General features: G+C 41.6%; 1 protein-coding gene across 1 annotated transcript in view; it reads right to left on the reverse strand.

Annotated features, from left to right (window-relative positions):
• LOC122793960 (arf-GAP with coiled-coil, ANK repeat and PH domain-containing protein 2-like) overlaps positions 1-18,736 on the reverse strand; it is a 930,687-nt gene that overhangs the window by 550,691 nt on the left and 361,260 nt on the right. Inside the window, exon 8 of the mRNA XM_044062015.1 lies at positions 16,049-16,160. Within this exon, the coding sequence (XP_043917950.1) occupies positions 16,049-16,160 (112 nt within the window). The remainder of the gene's footprint in view (positions 1-16,048; positions 16,161-18,736) is intronic.

An 18,736-nucleotide genomic window follows, 5' to 3' on the forward strand; every position in this document is an offset into this window, starting at 1 on the left:
GTCCTTGTTACATTAGACATTGAATCCTTATTCACTAGTATACCTAACAGCTGGGGTGTTGACAGCATTAGGGATTTTCTTTATGTGAATAAGTGTTTCACCAACACTAAGATACAGTTGATTTGTAGTCTCTTAGAGATTATCCTAGAGAACAACATTGTTATGTTCCAGGAGCAATTCTTTTTGCAGAAAGTTGGCGTGGCCATGGGCACTGCATGTGCAAATAGCTACGCCAACTTGGCTTTGGTCAGCTGGGAAGAGCAAAATGTGTTGTCAAACAATAATCCATTCTTTGGACAAATACTTTGGTACGTCCGCTTTGTGGATGACGTGTTTATGCTGTGGAGAGGCTCTGGTATTGATTTGGCACAGTTTGTGGAATATTTGCATTCAACTACTGATTTTTTAAGGTTCACTTACCATAGTTCCAATACTGACATCAGTTTCCTTGATGTGCAGATTAGTAAATCTGTTTTAAATAGTCTTTGCAGTAATATTTATTTTAAACCCACTAGAAAAAATACTCTTTTGTACAAATCTAGTATGCACCCTAGACACGTTCCTAGGAACGTGCTCAAGGGTCAGGTTTTTAGAACACTGCGACTGCATAGCAGAGATGAAGATGCAGTAGTTGCCCTATCTAATTTAAAAACAGAATTTTTACATAGGGGATACTCGCTTGCAGACATTGAACAGACTATCTCTAATGCCTGGAGGCTGAGAAGCACTAGATGTAAACCTTACTTTAATGCTGGTGATGCTGTTGACAATACAAGATATACTAACAGAACTAGTAATGATTTTAGAGTGGTGTTACAGTTTTCCAGTAACATCAATCAATACTTAGATGTAGTCAAAAAGCATTGGTATTTGCTACAAGAAGTGCCTGGACTGGTAGACAAGGTCAGACATTCTCCTATTTTTAGTTTTAGAAATAATAAATCCCTTAAACAACATCTATGTCATGGTGAATTATCTAGAACTATTATTAGATCCAATCGGCATGGTACTTTTCCATGCAGGAATTGCAGTGCTTGTCAATTTATATATAGCAAAAATAAATATGTACATCCTACTAGGAAATTTTCTTTGTACACTAGTCAATACACTGATTGCAGATCTACAGATGTGGTCTATTATTGTTTTTGTGTACAATGTCCTGCTTTTTATGTAGGAAAAACAAATAGAATGCTTAAAGATCGTATTCTAGACCACCTAAGAGATATTAGTAATAATAAACCATCAAATGCTCTAGCCAATCATGTTATGTCCAATGGCCGTTCTCATTCCTTTATGTTCTTTGTTCAACAACATATTCATAGAAACCCCAGAGGTGGTGACATTGAGAATATCACAGAGGGACATGAACAGAAGTGGATTTTGAAACTTAATGCTGAAAAGTATCCTGGTTTGAATGCTACTACTTCCTTGGTCCCTTTTTTAAAGGCTAGACATCTCAAGCATTAAGATTAGCTAAGTTCTTTGAAAATTAGTCTAATGTAATTAACTATTAGTTTCCAAGTATTCTATTTAACTTTTTCCTGCCTAGTATTTTTCCATGTTTTATAATGATTTTATAAGTTTTTTTAAGTGCTTTCTCATGTATAGTATTTGATTCCTTCTCATACAATGTTTTTAAGCAATGCTTTTTTTAGTTTGAGCATGAGGCTCAATTGTTTTTCACTGCTACTTAATTATTGTGTGATTTTTATTGATTAATTGGCATTTTAGAATCTCTATTTAAACCTGTGCATTTTTTACTGTGGTGTCTGATGAAGCAACTTTGGTTGTGAAAGCGCTTACCACTTTGTACTTTGCTGTGATTAAACGTTTGCTGTGTGTTATCTTGGTGCATTTTTTACTTTTTACCTTTCATTTGGATTTATTTCTGCACCAAGGTTTTACCCAACACGGTTTCTTTGGTTTTCTGTTTCAGGTCTCTGCTTAGGTTGTCTGCAAGAGAGTTTAGAGAACTTGGCAGGAATTGTGCTAACAGGTGTAGTTGCATGGCTGAGCCATGTGCCAAAGGGTCATAGTGAGCCTGCACAGAGGATAAGAGTGAGTCCCTCCCTGCTTGTTGATGTACCACATCACCGCAGTGTTGTCCGTTTTGATCAGCAGAGGCCCCAGGAAAAGTAGGGATCTGAAAGCTGTCAGGGTGCGCTGAAAAGCTAGCATCTCTTTTTGGTTGATGTGCAGATGTATTTGATTTGAGCTCCGTAGGCCCTGAATGCACCTGCAGTCCAGATGTGCACCTCAAGCACAGTCTGATGCATCTGTGGTGAGGGTCTGGGTGGCGTGGGGTAATGAGTAGGCAAGTCCCTTGTTGTGGTAGCATGCTGCTGCCCACCAAAGAAAATCTTTCCTTAGGCAAGGTATCAGTGGTATCATATCAAGAGCTTCCAGGTCTTGAGAGTGCGGATACCAAAGGCTTTTTAGGTAGCATTGTAGTTTCCTCATATGCAATCTGGCATACAGAATGCAAGAAGCCATGAACCCTAGAGCTTGCAGGATTTTTCTTGCGGATAACTGGGCGCTGGTGGCTAGTTGAGAGAAGCAGGTTGTCAGGTAGGTTTGTTTTTCTGGTGTAAGGAATGCCATCTGGGATGCTGTGTCCAGGTTTGCTCCCAGGAATACAATTTTTTGAGTGAGTACTGGTTTTGATTTTTTTCATTGATAGTATACCCCAGGGAGTTCAGTAGGTCATTTACAAAGGTCAGGTGCTTTATTAGCTTTTCCTGACTGTCTGCCTGAATCAGGCAGTCGTCTAAGTATGAATGAATTTGAATATTTCTTTGCCTGCAAAAAGCAATGGCGGGAACCAGACATTTTGCGAAAACTGTGGGAGCAGTGGATAAGCCAAAGGGAAGCACAGCAAAGTGAAAGTGCAGTGATCCTGCTCTGAAACGTAGCTATTTCTTGCATGACTCCCTGATTGGGATGTGTAGGTAGGCCTCTTTTAGTTCTAGTGTGGCTAACCAAGCATCCTTGGAAAGCAAAAAAGAAGCTGCTGGAGGGTGAGCATTTTGAATTTTAGTATCACCAGAAAGGTGTTTATAATACATAGTTCGAGGATGGGGTGCCATGTGCCCTCTTTTCTGGGTACCAGAGTAGAAACCTTGGCCTGTCTGTCCTGCAGGAAAGTACAGTTTTGTACCTACCATAAATGTAGATGTCCGAACTGGATAGCATCTGCAGTCATAACAAATGGGTTGTCCTGTCGTCAGGCAGCCCTTCGGTCGGCCGGATTCCAAAGTCTGGGTCCGGCTTCGGCTGATGTCGCACTTCACCCGACGTCATCTCTGCTGGTCTTCGGGTATAAAGGCATCAGCCGACGCCATTTTCCTCAGTGTTTCTTGCCCCAGATGCCAATTGCCCTCTTGGAAAGCTAAATTTTGGATAAATGCCAATGTTTCCAAAATAGTAGAAGGCAAACACAAAAATAAACATGTATGTACATATATACAAACAAATACACCATAAGAGACCCCCCCCCCCCCAGCTAGCTATTAGGAGGATAAATACCCTAGGAGTACCGCAGAGGGGAAGGAGGGAGGGTAATCCTGACTGCAGATGCTATCCAGTTCGGACATCTACATTTATGGTAGGTACAAAACTGTACTATGTCCTTCATGGATGCATCTGCAGTCATAACAAATGGGTAGAATACCATAGCCAAACTAGGGGAGAAGGAATAATAATTATGGTGTAGTCAGAATCCCTTGCAGTACAGCAGTGGCAAACCCTGCTCGGGATCTAGAATATAGAGGTAAATTATAATGCTTGGCAAATGTATGCACGGAGGTCCAAGTAGCCGCCTCAATAATATCCTTGGTTGCCACTCCTCTTAAGAAAGCTGTGGTAGTGGCTGTAGCCTTTGTAGAATGAGGTCTTATGTTCTGTGGAATTGGTTTTCCATGGTAGGAGTAACAGAATCTTATGCAATTTCCTATCCATTTGGAGATTGTCTGTTTGGAAATTGCTTTTCCTTCCCTTCCTGTTGCATAGGCTACAAAGAGCTGGTCAGTTTTCTGTTACCTTTGGTTCTGTCCAGGTAGTAGCGTAACTGTCTATGTACATCCAAGGTATGCATTATTCTTTCACCTCTGTTTTGTGGATTGGGAAAGAAGGTAGGTAGGTGGATTGCCTGGTTTAAAGACACTCTGGATACCACCTTAGGCATAAATGTAGGATTAGTTCTCATGGACACCCTATCTTGATGGAAGATTAGGAAGGGTTGCACTGCCATTAAGGCCTGTAGTTCCAAAACCCTCCTTGCTGAAGTAATAGCCAGTAGGAAAGCAGTTTTCCATGACAGGTGTTGTAGATCTGCTGTTGCTGCTGGTTCAAGCGGAGGGAGTGTCAACTTTTCTAGTACAAAATTCAAGTCCCATGCTGGTAATGGTGGTTTCCTAGGAGGTTTTACATTCTTGATCCCTCTGAGGAACTGCCTGAGTAGAGGATGTGAAAAGACAGGAGGATCAAAGCTGTATTCTGCTGAAATAGCTGATGCATGTATCTTGATGGAGGAATAGGACAGGCCTGTATGTAGAAGCTCTGCCAAGTACTCCAGAATGTTAGCAATATCTATGTTCGACACGTCTTTTCCTCTTTCAGTACTCCAAATGACGAACCTTTTCCATTTTCCTGCATAGTTCTTTCTTGTTGAAGGTCTGCGGGCTTCAAGGATAATGTCTTTAACCCTTTGTGAAAGGTCTGGGTTAGCTACTGCTATGTGATGTTCCAGGCAGTCAGTTGCAAGGTTTTAGGTTTGGATGTATGATGTTGTAGTTGTTCTGAGTTAACATCAAAGGCATCAGGGGTATTGACCACATTTTCTCCCGAGACATGCTCCTCAGCAATGGGTACCAGTGTTGTCTTGGCCAGTTCGGAGCTATCAGAATTATCCTTGGACGTTCCTCTTTGATTTTCAGTAGTACCTTGTGCATCAAGGGAAGAGGTGGAAATGCATATGCTGTCAGGCCTTTCCAGCTGAAGGATAGAGAATCCACCTTCCATGCAAGTGGGTGGAATGTCCTTGTACAGAATTTTTTGAGCTGGTGATTTTGTGGGGAAGCGAATAGATCTATTTGTGGCATTCCCCATTTCTTTGTGATGGCCTTGAAGATGTCCGGGTGTAGCATCCATTCGTGAGCATCCGAGGTGGTTCTGCTTAAAATGTCTGCTAGGGTGTTCTCTTTTCCCGGTACAAATATTGCCTGTAACTGGATGTTGTAGCTGAGAGCCAGATTCCAAAGGTCCAAAGTCATTCTGCATAGGGGGTAAGAATGAGTGCCTCCCTGTTTGTTAATGTACCACATGACTGTGGTGTTGTCTGTCCTTATCAAATGGCCTTCTTTGAGGAATGGTCTGAATTTTTGGATTGCCAGTTTTACTGCCAGCATTTCTTTTTGGTTTATGTGCAGGTGCAGCTGGTCCTGAGTCCACAGTCCTTGTACGCATTTGTCCAGCATGTGTGCCCCCCATCCTAGGTCTGAGGCATCCGTTGTGATGGTTTGGTTTGCTCGAAAGTTGTGGAAGGGTAAGCCTGGGTTTGACTGGCATGCCCGAGCCCACCATAGGAACTCCTGTTTTAAGCATGGGAGTAGTGGTATTTCTGTTTCTAAGCTGTGCCTGTGTTGAGACCATAAATTCTTTAGGTACCACTGTAACTTTCTCATATGCAGTCTGGCAAGTGGGACCAAGATTATGCATGATGCCATGAAGCCCAAGGCCTGCAGAACTTTTCTTGCTGTTAGTTTGTTCTGCTTTGTTAATGCCAAGAAGTAAAGAGGAGCTCTTTTGTTTTTCTGCAGTTAGGAATGCCATCTGTTTTACTGTGTCCAATTCTGCCAAGAATGTTCTTGTCTGGGATGGTATCAGCCTTGACTTTTGTAAATTGACTGTGTATCCCAGGGCTTGTAGCAAGTAAATGACCCTTTGTAAATCTGTTGTCAGCTTGCTTTTGTTGTCCGCTTGTAACAGGCAGTCGTCCAGGTATGGATAAATTTGGATTCCCTGTACTCTGCAGTGAGCGATTACTGATGCCAGGCATTTTGTGAATACTCTGGGCAGTAGATAAGCCAAAGGGCAATGCTGAGAATTGATAATGCTCTGATCCTGCAAGAAATCTGAGGTATCTTCTGCAATTTGGTCGAATGGGGACGTGCAGGTATGCCTCCTTGAGATCTAGAGTTACCAGCCAACACTCCTTGCCCAGCATGGGAAGAAGTTGCTGTAGGGTCAGCATTTTGAATTTTGGGACAATGATGTATGTGTTTAAGATGGACAGGTCGAGAATAGGTCTCCAGTTTTTCCTCTTTTCTTGGAACTAGGAAGAGTCTGGAGTAGAATCCTTTGCCCTGTTCTGTTATTGGTACCCTTTCCACAGCTCTCATCTTTATTAATTCCGCTATCTGGTGCAGGGCTTCTATTTTTTGATTTGGGGGCAGGTTTGGCATTCCTCTTTTTACTGGTAAAGTGTGGAAGTGGAACCAGTAGCCTTGGTCTATGGTTTGCAAAATCCACTTGTCTTTTGTAATATAGTGCCAATTTTTCGAGAATAAGGCTAACTTTCCGCCTAATGGTACTGCTATTTGCTCCCTGGTAGGCGGAGTCAGAGCCAAGTCACTGTGATTGTCCTGTTGCAGTGGCAGTGGTTGCGTCTGTGCCTCGGTTATTGCCTTGCCATTGTCGTCCTCTGTAGGCACCTCCTCTGGATTGATTTCTGCCCCTAGAGCGTCTGTTCCTGCCCCTTTGTGATCTTGTGGAGTCAGGAAAGGACCAATTTTTGGCAGGCCAGTTCCTGCTAAACCTTGGGGGCTGAACCTGTAGGAAATCTTTAACTGTTTGTACAGATTTTGCCTTCTCTTCCATTTTCTTCATTACCTGATGGGCAGGTTCCCCAAATAGACTGGCCTTATCCATAGGAGCATCCAATAGCTTAGCTTTAACATGATCCGGCAAGACCTGTTCTTTCAACCATGCATGCCTTCTTATCACTGTGCCAGTCATGGCTGATCTAAATGAAGCCTCCAGTGCATCATAGCCACATTTTAAAGAATGGTTACTAACCTGTTGGATGTTATTCACCATTTCTAATACATATTTCTTATCTAAAGATTCATCAGAGGACAGCTTTTTAATTAACTGATCAAGCATAAACTCTTGGTATTGGATCATGTGAAACTGACAGTTTAAAGCTCTAGCTGAGAGAGTAGCAGAGGTGTAGACTTTTTTCCCCCATCTCTCTAAGGACCTGGATTCCCTTTCAGAGGGAATAGGGTTTTTTGCTGTGGTCGAGGCTACTGCCTTAGGTCCTGGGATATAGTTTCGGGGTCTGCAAGTGGGGCCTTGTATAGGTGGTGATGAGTGTCTGGCACCCTGTAAAATCTATCTGGTTTAGCAGGGGCTGGAGGTAAAGAATCAGGTGCAGTGCAGACATCATTAAATGCATCGTCCACAACAGATAGGACAGGAGGTATAGCTAAGGGCCTATGTTGTGGTAAGTGCAGAAAAGTCCTAAGCCTTTTTCTTGAATCTGAGAAATCTTGTCCCTGCCATTGGAATTGTTCTCTCATGGCATGTAAGGTTTCCCCAAAGGAGAATTCCTCTGGTGGAGAGGCAGCTGGAATGGATTCTTCAGCATCTGAATCTTCATAATTGGAAAAAGGAGCCTCTGGCTGGTCTGTAATGTCTGAGTCATCCGCAGAATCATCAGAGGACACAGGCTCGGGGGGCTCTGCTCTAGGTCTCTTTTCTGGGGGCTGAGAGGCCCTGTCTGGGTGAGATTGGGATCCCCTAATTAAGGATATTAAATCTTCTGCGAGAGTAAGCATTTGAGAACTAGAAGTAGGCCTGAGTGAGGATGGTTTAACAGGCACTGATTTAGCTGATTTGGCTGCTTTAGCCCTGGCAAAGGCCTTAATAGACATGGCTGCAGGAGGCCTAGCAGCACCACGTGCTGGAGTAGAGATATCCAAAGGGATGGTGTCTGATAGATCAGTAGGAACCACAGTTGTAGGCAAAATTTCTGAGGCTGATTCAGGTAAGGTAGCAGAAGCCTCAGTTGTAGTCATGGATTCGGCTGAAGATTGACCAGTTTTCTCGGTTTCGGCCGAAACCGAGACACTCGCGGCTTGCTTAACCGTGGTTTCGGCCGAAACCGCGGACCGCGAGTGTCGGTCTTTTTCTTTGCGTTTTTTAACAATTTGGGTAGTCGGAGGATCCGACGGCATAATGTACGCAAAATCTGAGCCGAAAAATTGTTCAGCAAACTCCGACCGACGCCTAAGCGTTCTTCGGTTGAAGGAAGCACAGGCCGAACAGGCTGCTACGTCGTGGTCTGGGCCTAAGCAAGGCAAACAGTAAGAGTGGAAATCTTTATGAGGTATTTGTTTCCCACAAGTTAAACAGTTATTGACTTTTTCTGACATCGGCTGAGGCAAGAAAGAGTCCCCAACAGGGTACTTAGCTTTTTAGAAGTCTTCGAAGTAGTATTCAGTAGTAGTAATCTCTGGATCTGACCGACCGGCACTTGCGAACAGCTTCTGCTTCGGGCGCCACGCGGCAAGAAAGACTGGGGAAAATGGCATCGGCTGATGCCTTTATACCCGAAGACCAGCAGAGATGACGTCGGGTGAAGTGCGACATCAGCCGAAGCCGGACCCAGACTTTGGAATCCGGCCGACCGAAGGGCTGCCTGACGACAGGACAACCCATTTGTTATGACTGCAGATGCATCCATGAAGGACATCATGGTCTATTGCCCTCATAAAGAGGAGGGAAAGGACTTGCTTTTTGGCCTCTGCCTGCTGGTTTGGGGGACGATCTGCGAACCCTTTTGGGGATGGCAGTGTGTGAAAATAAAATTTGTATCCCTGGGACACTATGTTGAGGACCCAGCAGTCGTTGGTAATGGTGGCCCAGTTGCTTGCGTGGAAGGAGAATTTTCCTCCTAGGGGCAAGTGCAGGTGAGCAGAGGGAGGGGATAGAAGTGTAAAGTCATTGTGAGCATTTACCATAAGGGGGTGGCTTAGCACTCCCTGGTTTTGAAGAGGAGGAACTCCATTACTTAGATCTCTGCATTCCCCGGGGCTCTTGTCTGGGAGGCCTGCTTCCCCTTTGTCTGGGCTGAGCTGACCTGGGGGGGTGCAGGAAAGAACCAGTGCTTGGAGGGGCAATGCCTACTGAACCTCGGTGGATGGACCTGTGTTTGCATAGATTTAGCTTTTTCTTCCATATTTTTTAGGACCTCTTCTGCCTTGGTGCCAAATAAGTTGTCTTTGTGCAAGGGTGCGTACAATAATTTGGATTTGACATGGTCTGACAAGGTCTGTTCCTTAAGCCAAGCATGTCTTCTAAGTACAGAACCAGTAACTGCTGCCCTGCAAGATGCTTCTAGGGCATCAAAACCACATTGTAAGGTGTACTTAGTCATTTGACTTGCAGAATGCATTAACTCTTGTAACTCTTTATTTTCTGCACAAACAGGGAAAGAAGATATATATTTTTTGAGGAGTTCCATGGTATGTTGCTGATATTTCAGCATACGGAACTGACAATTTAATACTTGTAATAGCAAGAGCTGCAGAGGTGTATACTTTTTTACCCCATCTGTCTAATGTTTGGGAATCCCTATCTGAGGGGGGTGGGATTCTTAGCTGAAGTTGCTTTGATTCCTTTAGGTCCTTGAGAGATGACTTCGGGATCAGCAGTAGGATTTTTGAAAAGAAAATTGTGAGAGTCAGGGACTCTATAGTATCTGTCAGGTTTCCTGGGAGCAGGAGGGAGGGTGTCGGGGGTCAGACTGGATTCCATAAAGACATCATCCACAACATCAAGGACAGGAGGAATGGCCAGAGGTCTGTGCTGTGGAAGATCTAAGAATTCCTTGAGTCTCTTTTTTTTTTTTTTTTTTTAACTGAAGACAGTCCTGACATTCCCATTGGAAATGCTCCCTTAAAGTATGTAGTATTTCCCCCAAAGGAAACGTCCTCGGGTGGGGAGGCTGAAGGGATGGATTCCTCTGCATCAGAATCCTCATAAGCAGAGAGGTGTTGCATATCTTCATATTCAGATGCATCAGAGTCACCAGACCCCTTGTCAGATAAAACTACTGGGGACAAGTCTCTTTTTCGTATGGAAGGGGTAGTCTGGCTTCCCCTGATAAGCATTATAAGGTCTGCCACCATTTTAAGCATTTGAGACTGAGGCAAGAAAGCAGAGGCCTGAGATTGGGTCTTCGGGTTTTTGGGTGTAATTCGTACCCTGGGCCTTAGAAACAAAGTAGTTTTCAAAATAACTGTAGACGTGAAAGAAGTCGCCAGTCTGTGTAGAGTATCGGCAGTGTGAAGTACTTCCTCAGAAGTCGGTGTCTGCTCAGTGGCTCTGGATCCATCCAAGGTAAAGACATCCGCAGGATCCTTAGTCGAAAAAGAGTCTCGCTTCATACCAGACTCCAAAAGGGTCTCAGTAGCGGCCAGCAAATCCACAGAAGCGGGCATAAGGGGCTGTGAAAGTGCCTCACTGAGGACCGGAGAACTGACTATTAGCTTAACGGAAGCGTTGTCAGCAGTTTTGGACCTGTGCGGTCTGTCTCTGTCTTTATCCTTACGTTTTTTCAGAAGATCGGTTGTCAGATGGATTACCGAAGCCATATCGGAAGTAGAGGACTGAGAGAGAAAATGTCTAGCTACAATAAGGGCCTGATGACATATAGTTCTGGCATTGAACAAAGCACAAAAGCAACAGCCGGGGACATCGTGGTCTGGGCCTAAACAAGTGACGCAGTAGGAATGAAAATCTCGATGTGGTATTTGCTTTCCACAGGCAAGACAATTGTTAACTTTTTCTAACATCGGTTAGAGCAAGAAAAAAGGTTACCCAACATAGTACTTTAGAAGACTTCAGCTTCAGTTCGGAAATGAAAAACTCAGGTAGCGGCCGACCAGCACTCGTGCAAACTGCTTGTGCTTCTGGCTCCTCAGCAAGAAAGACTGATGTAATGGCATCGGCTGTCGATTTTTATACCACTGACGACCTGACGTCAGTCCTGAAGCGACAGCAACTGACACAGAAATACTAAGCCTCTGTAGTTGGGCCGACTGAGGGCTATCCTGGCAGGGATAACCCAAATATGATTGCAACAGTGAAACACGAAGAACATCATCCAAGATCACCAGCAGTGTCTTGCTCTATATGTAAGTTTATTTTAGAACTGTGTTTTCTCTTAGATACAGCAAGGAAATATGAAAATTAGACTAGTTTGTTTTTCTGTGATGTCAGAACTTTTCTACTGTATTATTTTAAGCATTTCTCTGTGATCTCTGAACTCTTGACTAGCACTGTGTAGTAAGAAGTACTGTCTTGTGTTTTTATTATTAAATATTTTAAACCTTTCAACTGTGGCTGTTTTGTGTAGAGATAATTTAATCTCTAAGTGTACATTGCATGTATTTAGTGATATTGTACAAAGCCACTCCAATAGCCATGCTGTTCGGTCACACATACCATTTGGATAATAATATTGCACACTAAAATTGGACACCCTTTCAGAAGGGCCTTTTGGTAGCTGATAAATATTAGTGGGTGGTGGCAAGTGGTACTACCGTATAGTCTGGGTAAAAGGGGCACAGCTGGAGAACCTGTGTCAGCCTTCCCCAGGAGTTTCTGTGTGGTTGTATATAACTCTTATCTCAAAGTGCGTGTGTGTCAGCTATTTGGGCAGTGACACGAAGCACAGGTGGGACAGACAGGTTTGCCCACTAGGCTGAGACATGGACCCTATAGCTGTGCCAGTGGGGAGTCTTACTGGGGACCTGGAGAGAAAGGGAGAAACCAGCCCCAGACTGACTGTGATCTCTGTGTGCTCTGAAGGGAAATTGTACTTTACTGTGTTTTTATTTATTATCCTTTCCCTATATGGACGCCCCTCACTGGTGTTAGGGGGGTGAGGATTGAGGCTCCTTGATTCCTGGGCCAGTGCACTGGTGTCACACCATCTAACAGGGCTGTCAGTTCCCGACTAACAGTAAGAGAATCCTTGTGGATGACATTTTGCATCGACATGAATAAAAATGGATCTGTACACTTCCTTACATTATGGTGTTCCAAGGCTTGTCTCACATCTTCTATTTTTGCTCCTGACAAGCATAACACTATTCAATGTTCATTATCTTCTCTGCAAATATATGTATCAGTTCCTCTAATAAATGAATTTCCAATTACAAGAATATCTTAGCTGGCCAGCTCTGAGGAATCTTCAGCTTATAATACAGTAATATCTGCTCTATCAATATTTATTTATTTATTTAACATTTGTTTACCAGGAAAGTCTGACTTGGAACAAAGTCAATTTTCAGTGGAGGCTCAGCGAGAAACGCTCCAGATGCATGTCTTTGAATTGTAGGATGGAACCGGAGCACCCAGAGGAAACCCACATGAATGCAGGGAGGACATGCAGACTCTGCACAGTAGGCACCCCAGTCGAGAATCGAACTGCAGAACCTCTTGCTGTGAAGCGACAACACTACTGCTGCACCACTGCGCCAACCCAATTGTTACGAAGGATAGATCTTAATCACCATCAGTCTTATTAATTCCACTGTTTTCATTGTGTATAAATTCTCATGTAGCTGGTATTGTAAATCCACAGCTTGAGCCATGTAGTCAACATCTGTCTTTCTCTTCTTTTTTCTTACAGTAACGTTGTTCAATCCTTCGACGTTCAATTTTGATTTCTTCCTTTTCACCTGCCCCTTGCCTCTTTTTTCTACTTTCTCTTTTGGAAAAATGATGCCTTTTTCTGTAAACTGAAGGTTTTCTGTAACCTGTGAGTAACATAACAAAGTTGTGTCCTTTTTAGTATGTATTCTCTTTCCTTTACAGACATTAATAATTTTTTTTCTTATTTATTTGTTATGAACTTCTTCCTTTCTTTTTTATTTCCTTTTAAACAAACTGGATCCTCAGACTGCTGAAAACTATGGAATTCTGAATCCAAATAATCAGGGGCATTGTCTTGTTTCATATGGGTTGAATGGTCTTTGCAGCAGACAACAGATGCAACACTTATCTATTTGTTCTTTGCCTAACATTATTTATCTCACCAGTCCAGTCATTAATTTATGAAACAACAGTTCTCCAAGCCATGCGAATTACACAAGTGCAATCATCATCAACACTAGATTGACTTCTAACAATGGTAAGCAAATCATCCAACGTTTGACACGAGGAACACAGATCACCAGTGTTATCAGCTGTAACCTTTAAATATGCATAACATTTATAACACTGTACAAGATATTTGTGCATTAGCAAATCATTAATTGCATACTCATTTAAGGAATCCATATTCAGCTTCAAACGAAATATTGTAAAAGAAAAGAATAATCAGAATCTGTAACCACAGAATTTAAAGAGAACTTAAATCAACTTCTATGACAAAGAATCACATAAGCAACATACAACTAAAGTACAGTAAAAGCTGTTCTGACCATACAAGTTAAGCAAGCCAGACAAAAGCTATAATTCCTTTATGTCGCATGCAAATGCACGCAAGTAGCTTCTGCCCACTATTGCTCTCAGTTGCACTTCTTTTTAACAGTAAAGATCAATGAATCACAAACCAAAGTAGGACTGTTTAGATATGTTCAGAATTTTCCTCTCTGCAGTGTGTGTGTGTGTGTGTGTGTGTGTGTGAATTTATAGCTGTCTAGGCCCCTTGGGGTGGCTGGAGCTTGCCTGTCTAAAACCTATCCCTTTCTAACAACCAACAGTGAAATTAAAGGTAAAACAAAATAGGAATCAAAGTAAATCTTGTTAACAAGCTATCCCTTCCTGCCTACAAAAATTGAAAAATGGTGATAACAAATAATATAAATTCAAATTTACCAGTCAACTCCACAGTAAATCACAAATAAGACCATGAAAAGAAGTGAAAGAATCATGATAAACAAAACCACAGGGGGAGAGACAAAACAATGCAATCCTTAGATCTGTGAAAACATTTCTACAAAGAAAAGTTTGTCAAGCCATACTATGGACTACTAGAACAGTTGTGCAGGAAGAATCCTTGAAGTCATTCAGGAGGACATGTGACAGGTACAACAAAGGTGAGGGTTAAGAAAGGCAAGGATGGAGAGGAGGTAGAATGTTAACTTAATTTATTTTCTGAATAAGTTGGCAGCATGAGGAAACATTAGACAATGTCATCCCTGTGGCATACAGGGATAAAGCTTTGATTATGATGCAGGTGATCCAGGCAGGTTTAATTAGTGTCTCGGGTGACTGACAGAGTGGCAGGGAGGGTGGTAAGTGGGCATCTCTAAACAGTGATCCCTGGTACAGGCTAGGGACATCACCAGAGGAGGCATAGTCAGCAGGGAACAGTGGGATTTGGCTGAGCAGCCATGGAGTTAAGGTGAGACGCAATGGATCCTACATTACCCATCCCCCCAAATCCATACCACACTGACACAAAGGGGAAGGGGAAGTAACAGAGTAGGCCAAAGCAAGACCACTCCTGGAAGGAAGATCAGACATCCTGAGCCCAGTTGTTTGTGATTCGTTTCCGGCCACAGAAATTACTGGAATAAGTCCAAGTGGGCATAGAGTAGCTGGTTGCCGCAGCACAGATGGGGCACAAGGGTTGGGCAGCAAATAATGAATGAAAGATGAGAGGGGGGAAAAAAAAAACACTCTGTGGTCATGTGTTACTGTGTTAAAATCACTCTTGGCAGAGTAAATACACTGTCCTTTGCCTCATGCTTTGACAAACTCGGGAGTTTTGTTGTTTAAGCAAGGATACTTCACAGGGATGGGAGCTACATTTGGCTGGATTTAATCTTGAATGGCTAAGTACAAGTCCAAAGAGGAAGCTCGAGGGATGAAATGGTAAGGTCAGGAGAGTGAATCTAAACTATAAATGCCACCCCTACTTGTACCTTTTAAACTGGCTCAGCATTTTAGCCACTTAAAAATAAAAAAGGTTATCACATTTAGATTTGTGCCATGTGAGCACTAAGCCAGTGCAAAAATGTAGTGTTGCCCAGTACTCACTAAACTCTGTAGTACTGAACATGAAGTTAAAGACACTTAAAATGAATGTCTTTAAAGACTCATTTTTACTTTACACAGCAGTTACTTGGAAGTGTAAAGCTTTTATTTATTTTTTCAATGCTCCTGAAGCATACCTCTCAACTGTACTGCACCTGTGAGGAATGTTTCTCATTTTGAGCCATACAAAAATTCCATGTTCAACTCTATTCCACACTAAAAAGGGTCTTCACACATCCATTAAGATTTTTTTTAACAAATATCCATGGTAAATAATGTTGAATTATATTACTTCAGCAAAATTTTTTTTTAAGTATAAATGAAAGACATTTAACCAAGATGCAGGCTTCCTAGTCAAAGCTGTTAGTAAACTGTTTATACAAGTGAATCACATTTTGCACATTTGTTCCACATTATCAGAGGTAGTGTCCCAACATTTTCAATATGCAAGTTTGACAGCTATGCTTATCTGCTCACTTAATACAGGGTCACATTTTTTTTTTTACTTTTTTTGTTCAGGAAGTTGAAAAGGATCATCACAGATCACTACTGTTGGATATGTTAGATCTATATCTATATATCAGTAAAGAGCATTTTTTAAAATAAATGCTCTTTACTGATTAGTATTTCAGCTTGTTTAACACACACACACACACACACACACACACACACACACACACACACACACACACACACCAATGTACTATCAAGTAATGGAATACAAATCAAAACACCTGGGGAAGATGCAACCCATAGTCACAGATTATTCAATGATTTCAGTAGCAAACACTAGTAAAATCTGTGGTATCTGTGACACTGACATTATTACATTCATGTTTTAGTTATTACAAATAAGCACACCCAATGAACCAGCCTTGCAATGCTATACCTTCCTGTCAATGAAAGTTGGTTACTACCACAGAAAATTATGGGAAGGACTCAGGACAATTAATAAAGTCACAAGGAAAATAGAAAGTTCTGCTTAAAATACCTCAGGAGACTTTGTGCCTGATTTTTCTCGGTATGCTGTGTCAATACTGGTCTGGATTGTGCGTACCCAGGCATCACGAAGGGGCCCAGAATCTGCTTGCAGAAGATAGTTCCTGGGGAAGATGGGAAAATAACACTACTCTTGTACATCGGTCAATTTTTTTAAACAAATTTCAGTAAAGCACTCACAGTTAACAGGGTTAGAAAACTGTTTACCCACTTACCTGTGCAGTTGTACTACAAATATGCCCTGTACAGTGGATATAAAAAGTGTACACACCCCTGTTAACATGCCAGGTTTTTGTGATATAAAAAATGAGACCACAACAAATCATTTCAAAACTTTTTCCACCCTTTAATGTGGCCTATAACCTGTACAATTCAATTGACAAACAAATCAGTTAGGGGGAAAAATATAAAAATTTTAAAAAACGTACAATAAGTTGGCTGCGTAAGTGAGCACACCCTTAAACTAATACTTTGTTGAAGTACCTTTTGATTTAATTACAACATTCACTCTTCTTGGGTAAGAGTCTATCAGCATGGCACATCTTGACTTGGCAATATTTGCCCACTCTTCCTTACAAAAGCACTCCAAATCTGTCCGATTTCAAGGGCATCTCTTGTGCACAGCTCTCTTCAGGTCACCATAAGATTTTCTATTAGATTAAGGTCTGGGCTCTGGCTGTGCCATTCCAAAACTTTAATTTTCTTCTGGTGAAGCCATTGTATTATTGATTTGGATGCATGCATGGGAACACTGTTGTGTTGAAAGGTGAAATTCATCTTCAGCTTTCTAGAAGATGCCTGAAGGTTTTGAGCCAAAAGTGACTAGGTATTTGGAACTGTTCATAATTCCCTCCACTTTGACTAAAGCCCCAGTTCCAGCTGAAGAAAAGCAATCCCAAAGCATGATACTGCCACAACCATGCTTCACCGTGGGGATGGTATTCTTTTGATGCAAAGTGTTGTTTTTGTGCCAAAAGTACCTTTTGGAATTGTGGCCAAAAAGTTCAACCTCGGTCTCATCAGACCATAGCACATTTTCCCACATGCTTTTGGGAGACTTGATGTATTGTTTTGCAAATTTTAGCTGAACCCGAATGTGTTTCTTTGTAAGAAAAGGCTTCCGTTGTGCAACCCTACCCCATAGGCCAGACATATAGAGAATACGTGAGATTGTTGTCACATGTAGCACACAACCAGTACTTGCCAGAAATTCCTGCAGCTCCATGAGTGTTGATGTAGGCCTCTTGGCAGTCTCCCTGACCATTTTTTTGTCTTGTCTTTTCATCAATTTTAGTGACATCCAGTTCTTTGCAACGTCACTGTTGTCCCATATTTTCTCCACTTTTTTATGATTGTCTTCACGGTGTTCCATGGTATATCCAATGTTGTGGAAATTGTTTTATACCCTTCTCCTGACTGATACCTTTCAACAATGAGGAGATCCCTTTGATGCTTTGTAAGCTTTCTGCGAACCATGGCTTTTGCTGTAGCAGGCAACTGAGTAAGCTGAGACAGCTGAACTTTATTTGGGGTTAATCAGTCTCTCTAATTGATGGTAGGTGTGTTCCCAAGAAGACAGAATGTTGTAATTAAAGCAAAAGGTTCTTCAACTAAGTATTAGTTTAAAGGTGTGCACACTTATGCAACCACCTTATTGTACATTTTTTATTTTTTTATATTTTTCCCCTAACAGATTTGTTTGTTTTTCAATTGGATTGTACAGGTTATACATCATATTACAGGTGGAAAACATTTTGAAATGATTTATTGTGGTCTCATTTTTATACACAAAAACCTGGCATTTTAACAGGGGTTTGCACACTTTTTATATCCACTGTAAGTTACCATCAAGGAACTCTTCAAACCTTTTCTATGTGTAAACAACATGTGGGTTTCATATTTGCTCAGTGACAGACTACAATGCTAAAATGATAAGTAAACTTTCCTGATTCTCATTTTTTTTCTAATGTTTAAACTCCAACCCAATAATCACTAAAGTTTAAGTTAACAATGGTTAAGTTACACATTCTGCTTACACTGAAATTATTAACCCTGTGGTGGTGATGAAGATATTTTTCTTGCTTATAACACTGGAAAAGAATTTTCACAAGGTTTATTAAGCTAAACAAATTCTAACTTTTACAAAAGAAGTGGCAAATATGGAAATTGGTGGAAATATTGGATAATGAATTTTATGGATAACCTAGACAACATGGTAGCCTATCCAGAATTATCCACAGAAACTTTGTACAACCATGTCAGTGACTGCATTGAGACTACTGTCTCTAACAGAAGCAAACCCAAAACAAATTAAAAACAAAAACAAACCACTCTTGTGGAATACAAAATGAAGTAGGATGTACAACAAAAGAAAAAAATCATAGCTAAAATTAGGAAGTGTAACACCAGAAAGATAAAAACTCTCTCAAAGTGAACTAAGAGGAATAATCAAGTCCAACAAACAAATTTTGAGGTAAAGCTAGCAATCCCAGATCAAGGACAACCTTGAGGCCATCTTTAACTATGTCCAAAACTTCAGAGGCTGCATACAACACCACAACAAGAAAAAAACATTTGTTGCAAAACAATTTATATTTTTCTGCCTCATTTTAGCAATGAGTATGTAGTGAAATGCGGGACAGACAATTAAAAAGAAGTCGAAGTCTTTCTGTCTCTCCAC

This window comes from Protopterus annectens, chromosome 2.part1, assembly GCF_019279795.1.
Source record: "Protopterus annectens isolate FY-2018-M chromosome 2.part1, PAN1.0, whole genome shotgun sequence".
Taxonomy (NCBI): domain Eukaryota; kingdom Metazoa; phylum Chordata; order Ceratodontiformes; family Protopteridae; genus Protopterus; species Protopterus annectens.